This window comes from Tachysurus vachellii, chromosome 4 (genome assembly GCF_030014155.1).
Source record: "Tachysurus vachellii isolate PV-2020 chromosome 4, HZAU_Pvac_v1, whole genome shotgun sequence".
NCBI classification, from domain to species: Eukaryota; Metazoa; Chordata; class Actinopteri; order Siluriformes; family Bagridae; genus Tachysurus; species Tachysurus vachellii.
In genome coordinates this window covers 13,323,781-13,329,780 of record NC_083463.1, presented here as the reverse complement: position 1 = coordinate 13,329,780, position 6,000 = coordinate 13,323,781, and the positions used below count along the sequence as shown (strand labels likewise).

Here is a 6,000-nt window from a genome sequence, read left to right as displayed (position 1 = left end):
ACCTCTGGCGTGACAAATACAATGTGTGAGCGTGACAAAATAAAATAAAATAAGCAGTATTTAAATTACATTAAATTACCCAAATGATAAGCATGATCATAAACCATACAAAATCCATCAAGCTTCCTATACACATGGCCTTTACTAGAGGGATGAAGGGATGATTTTAATGACCCACCGCTTAACTTCTCTGTACACACACGCACGCACGCACGCACGCACGCGCACACACACGATTCTAATACGTCATCGAACTCATAGAATAATTCTTCATAGTTCCATATTCTAAATCTATTCCGTCACCTTTACAACCTTTACCACGATCGTCCAATGAACTCTCTTGGTTTCTCCAGAACTTGATCACATGTCTCACCATTATCCATTCAAAAAGTAGCAGCTTCATGTCGCGCTTTAAAAGTTGGTGACACGGTTGAACTTGCCGGTATAGAGAATGTGAGATACTAAAACTTTCTTGTAAAACCAGCTGGACACACAGCAGTCATCTACTGATCATTTAATCCTGTTGAACGGTAAGAAACGATTTAGTGTTATTTTTATGTTTGTATGTTTTTATGTATTTCTTTTATTAGATAAACCTTTTATTTAAATCAGAACTGTGTCGTTTCAACGTTTTGTTTAATATTAGATAATAATAATTTCGTTTTTAAAGAAGTTTGTTATAAGGTTGTTACATCATATGGCAGCAGGATAAATACACATGAATTTATTTAAATGTGCAGAATAGAATTTCGTGAATATTATCAGCCTTTTGTTGTGGTTAATAATAATATTAACAATAATAAAAATTTATTATTATTGTTATTATTATTAAGTAATTTGACTTTATCTTTATTAGTATCTGGATTTGATTAGGTTAAGGTACATTATTTGGAATAAATCCTATTGTGATTGTCTAGGTAAAGGTATTAACGAGCTTTAAATCGTTGTAGTCGTGTGTAAAGTGGTTCAGGATGTTGATGTGCTTTGTCCGGCTCCAGGAGGTGCAGCTCTGCTCCTTATGGAGTTTCTCCATCATGGCGGTGTCTTTGTGTGCTGGCGCTGTACTGAGCTTCACTCTTTGTTGTTTTCTTTCTTGCTTGCTTTTTCGTAAGTTTACGGAGACACATCGAAGCTCAAGAAGACTTTCCCACATTAGCTGTCTGTTAATGAATTTCAATTTTGTTTAATGAACTCAGTAAAGAACCGCAAGTGCAAGCTGAGTTTAGTGGATCACAAACAGTGCAAAATGTACTCTGGTCCTAAAAGCTTAGCATTGAGCAGCTGTTCATTGAGAGCTCTAGTTTTAGAGAATAGTGCATTGGGATAACATGTTAAGGTAAAATTAAGACGTAAATGTATATTGGTCATTGTCCTTTACAGTAAGCTTTAAGCATCTAATTTATCCACAGCTGATGTAAGGAGAATTTTATTCAGAGTTAACCCACAGAAGGCTGCTGGACCAGACAACATTCCTGTCAGGGTGCTCAGTGAATGTGCAGAACAGCTACAGTAGCAGATGTCTTCACGTGCCTCGAGAAGCTCGTCATGAGGCACATCAAGACCCAGTTACCACCCTTACTGGACTCCTAACAGTTCATGTATCGTCCAAACTGCACCACGGACAATGCCATTGACAAGGCAATTAATTTAGCCCTCACCCACCTGGACAAAAAAGAAGCTTATGTACGAATGCTGTACATAGATTTTAGTTCAGCATTCAACACACAATCATCCCTTAGCACCTGATTGAGAACCTGAGCCTACTGGGAATGATTAGATCCCTCTGCAACTGGATCCTGGACTCCCTGACTGGGAAACCTCAGTCAGACCGTATCGGGAACAGCATCTCCAGCACCACTACACTGAGCACTGGAGCCCTTCTGGGCTGTCTGCTCAGCCCACTGCTCTTCACCTTGCTGACTCATGACTGTGCAGAATGCACAGATCGAACCATCAAGTTTGCCAATGACATGACCATGGTGTGTCTCATAAGCAAGAGCAACGAGTCAGTATATAAAGGGGAGGTGTGACAGCTAGCTGTCTGGTGTAGAGCCAACAGCCTGTCTCTGAATGTTGATAAAACTAAAGAGATGTTTGTTGTAGAGGAGTCTTCCTTCCCTCTATCATGGACATTTACACCACACACTGCATCTGCAAAGCCAACAGCATTGTGGATGACCCCACACACCCTTCACACACACTCTACACCTTCCTGCCATCTGGAAAAAAGTACCGAAGCATACCAGACTGTGTAACAGTTACTCAATAACTGAACTGAACTGAACTGAACTGTACCAAGCACAATACACACAAACAGACACACACACACAGACACACACATGATCAACTGTATGGACTGCACTGATCTGCACTAAATACACATCCTCCAATATACATACATGTCTAAATCACCACTATATCAAAATTTTTACATGCTGTTTTGCACACAGGTTTTTGCTCTTTGCACATGTTGTCTTTCACATCTCAGTTGGTTGCTGTTTTGCACAATACAATACAATATCTCATGTAATTGCTGCTATAATACGAATGTGTTCATTCCAGTATTTCTGCACATGCAATATAGAACATACAGCATTTACAATGGTAGGCGCTGCTTTTGTGTATTGTGTTTCATGTATTGTCTTGTCTTTTGTACTGCACTGTCTTTTTGTCTTGCACTGTTTGCACCAGGTTGTACAGATGCACTTTACGTATGTAGCTAAGACTACTTACTTAAGTCCTTAGCTCTGTCTTTGTTCTATGTAGCACAATGGTAGTGGAGAAATGTTGTCTCATTTCATGTGTACTGCACAGCTATATACAGTCGTATGCAAAAGTTTAGGAAGCCCTGACAATTTCCTTGATTTTCATTTATTGCTGATCCAAACAACCAAATATTTCTAAATGAAAATCTTGGAAATTGTCAGGGGTTCCTAAACTTTTGCATATGACTGTATGGTTGAAATAACAAAAAAAAAGCTTCTTGACCTTGCATTACATTATTATATACATATATGCAAAATTTCAAAAACATCTAAATTAATTATAGTGGTGTGTAATGTGTTTCTAGGTTTCTTATAGCCCAAAGAGAAAATGGCCTTTTCTACCAGTGCTAAGATGAATAAAGCTGTGAAGCAGGAGTACATGGCCCTGCCACAGGGAGGCAAAGTGCAGGCTATGTACATCTGGATTGATGGGACAGGAGAGGGACTCCGTTGCAAGACCAGGACTCTGGACTCAGAACCCAAGTCAATTGAAGGTACTGTTTAGTTCACTATTTTGATGGGGTATTGAGATGCTCTTTGCATGTAAACGCTGGCGAAATGCTCTGTCTGAATTCTGATTTGACTCAGTTATGGTTTGTGGGTTCCTGCAGAACTCCCAGAGTGGAATTTTGATGGCTCCAGTACATACCAGGCTGAGGGCTCGAATAGTGACATGTACCTCATACCAAAGACCATGTTTAGAGATCCATTCAGGAAGGACCCCAACAAGCTGATCCTTTGTGAGGTTCTCAAATACAACGGAAAACCTGCAGGTATGAATATGGTATCATTTAATTTTTGCTGGTAAAACTTACTTAGTGGATAATGTTTTTGATGTCTTTTTGTCATAGAAAGTAACCTTCGTCATACGTGTAAAAAGATCATGAAGATGGTGGAGGACCAGCATCCGTGGTTTGGAATGGAACAGGAATACACACTCCTTGCCATGGACGGTCATCCTTTTGGCTGGCCCACAAATGGTTACCCTGGACCACAAGGTGTAGATTTTTGTGGACTGCATTATGGATTTTAATTCAGTCTTGCTCTCTAGCTTTGCTAGGCTATAATGAATGACTGAATGAAGGTATGTTGTGTATTTTAAACAGGTCCTTATTACTGTGGTGTGGGAGCAGATAAGGCCTTTGGCAGAGACATTGTTGAGGCCCATTACAGAGCATGTCTGTATGCTGGAGTTCTGATTTGTGGCACCAATGCAGAAGTCATGCCTTCTCAGTGGGAATACCAAGTGGGTCCTTGTGAAGGCATTGACATGGGTGACCACCTGTGGATCTCTCGTTTTATCATGCACAGGGTGTGTGAAGACTTTGGAGTTGTGGTCTCCTTTGACCCCAAACCCATGACAGGCAACTGGAATGGTGCTGGCTGCCACACCAACTTCAGCACTAAGGATATGCGAGAGGATGGAGGCATCAGGTACTGAGGGAATTACAGGGAAGTGTGTAGTAATGGATCTGTTGGACATAACAATGACCCTTTAATCTTGACAAATTTACTTGGTGATTTTAAACTTTAGACCTCTAATGTGTAACATTGTATAAGAGAAACTGTATCTAAATGAATTGCTTCTCTATCTTAATGTATAATTGCAGTCCAGTTCCAAATTTAATGTCCTTGTATATACAATACATGATTTTTTTTTTTTCAAGAATAGATGATGAAGCAGCTTGGAAAGTTCAAGTTCTGACACCATGACCTCTAGACATATACAATGATATGGATTTTTTTCTCCATAATCCTCCAGATCATAAATCTTACTCTTTTCACAAACTTTTTTATGCAGGTATATTGAGGAGGCTGTTGAGCGGCTGGGCAAGAGGCATCCCTACCACATTCGTGTCTACGATCCAAAAGGAGGGCTTGACAATGCTAGGCGTCTAACTGGTCACCATGAAACATCCAGCATCCACGATTTCTCAGCTGGCGTGGCAAACCGTGCTGCCAGTATCCGAATCCCAAGAACCGTGGGCCAGGAGAAGCGAGGTTATTTTGAGGATCGCCGTCCCGCAGCTAACTGCGATCCATATGCTGTGATGGAAGCAATCATTCGCACTTGTCTACTTAATGAAGAAGGGGACTAGCCCAAATTAGTTTTTTTCGTCACTCTCCATTTTGAGTGTTAACTTGGGTTTTACTTACTGCCCTAATGGTTTTATATTCCTTTTATAATGATGTTTTGTTCTTATTACGTTTTGGGTACAGATGAATTTTTTTTATTTTTTATGCTTCAGAAAGCAAATGTATAACTATCAATGGCTTTTGTGTTCTTAGTGTATAATGTTATGACAAAGATTTAACAGGTACATTAAAAACAGTACTTTCTGATACATTTGTGCTTTGAGTAATACTGGTAACTGTACAAGTAATTCGGCAAACATATCTTGGGTGATCAAAAACCTGGTACAACAGGAAGTCTAAGTGACTTGCATGACTATCTCCAGATGGTTAGTTCTTCCATTTTTTGTAATTGCCGCAAGGTGTGGGAGAGGGTATGTGAGGCACCCTGCGATATGCTGATATTCCATTCAGGATTTATTTCTTCCTTTTGTTTCCAGGATGATCTCTGCCACCCTTTTTTTTTATTGCACAATTCATTTTTTTTCGCATGCCATTAAGTAGATATGAGACATTCACAGCAACTTTTGCTTAAAAAATAATATGAAAAGATTTCTGCATTTTTAGGGGTGAAAACTGAAAATCTTAACCAGAAACTGCTAATCTAATGTTTTCACAGTCAGTACTGTCCTGTCTGATATTTCATTAAGAATCTGAAAGCTTTTGAATGATAACACATTCACAATAACATGTAGTTTAAAGATCCAAGTAGTACAATGAGATACATCCCATACAGCACGCAACAGTGCAGACAAAATCAAGCGTTTACTTAAAGAGCCAATGACAGGAGGGCAACATTCCATATCTAGGGATTTCTTGGTCTTTTTTAGCCAATCATGCCTAAATGCAAAATTCTGAACTAGCTATAGTTAAACTAGGATGAGCAAATAACAACGCAACATGGATATACAATAAATAACAACAAAGCAGTTTAGATCAAATAAAGAAAGAAAGGAAATGCATCTGCCTCAAGATCATACAGATGTCTGGCATATATTTATTAAGACCCTGCTAAAATCTCCAAGTCAGACACATGTTTCAGTCTTTAGGGGAAATGTATAAAGTGCAGGAGTCTTCAAGCCTTTATGTAGATATAAACCAT

The 6,000-nt window shown here is 39.2% G+C and overlaps 1 protein-coding gene across 1 annotated transcript; it reads left to right on the top strand.

Annotated features, from left to right (window-relative positions):
- The first annotated feature begins 383 nt into the window (after positions 1-383).
- Positions 384-4,864, top strand: LOC132844419 (glutamine synthetase-like). The gene is made up of 6 exons (XM_060867848.1): positions 384-530; positions 3,071-3,259; positions 3,377-3,538; positions 3,617-3,763; positions 3,872-4,199; positions 4,567-4,864. Exons 2-6 carry the CDS (start codon positions 3,094-3,096, stop codon positions 4,862-4,864), a joined length of 1,101 nt encoding a protein of 366 aa, XP_060723831.1. The 5' UTR covers positions 384-530; positions 3,071-3,093.
- The last annotated feature ends 1,136 nt before the right edge of the window (positions 4,865-6,000 follow it).

Coding starts and splice junctions, on each gene's coding strand:
- LOC132844419 (XM_060867848.1), top strand. CDS start 3,094: ATGGCCTTTTCTACCAGTGCTAAGATGAATAAAGCTGTGAAGCAGGAG. Junction 3,764..3,871: donor TGGTTACCCTGGACCACAAG/GTGTAGATTTTT, acceptor TATTTTAAACAG/GTCCTTATTACTGTGGTGTG. Junction 4,200..4,566: donor CGAGAGGATGGAGGCATCAG/GTACTGAGGGAA, acceptor TTTTTTATGCAG/GTATATTGAGGAGGCTGTTG.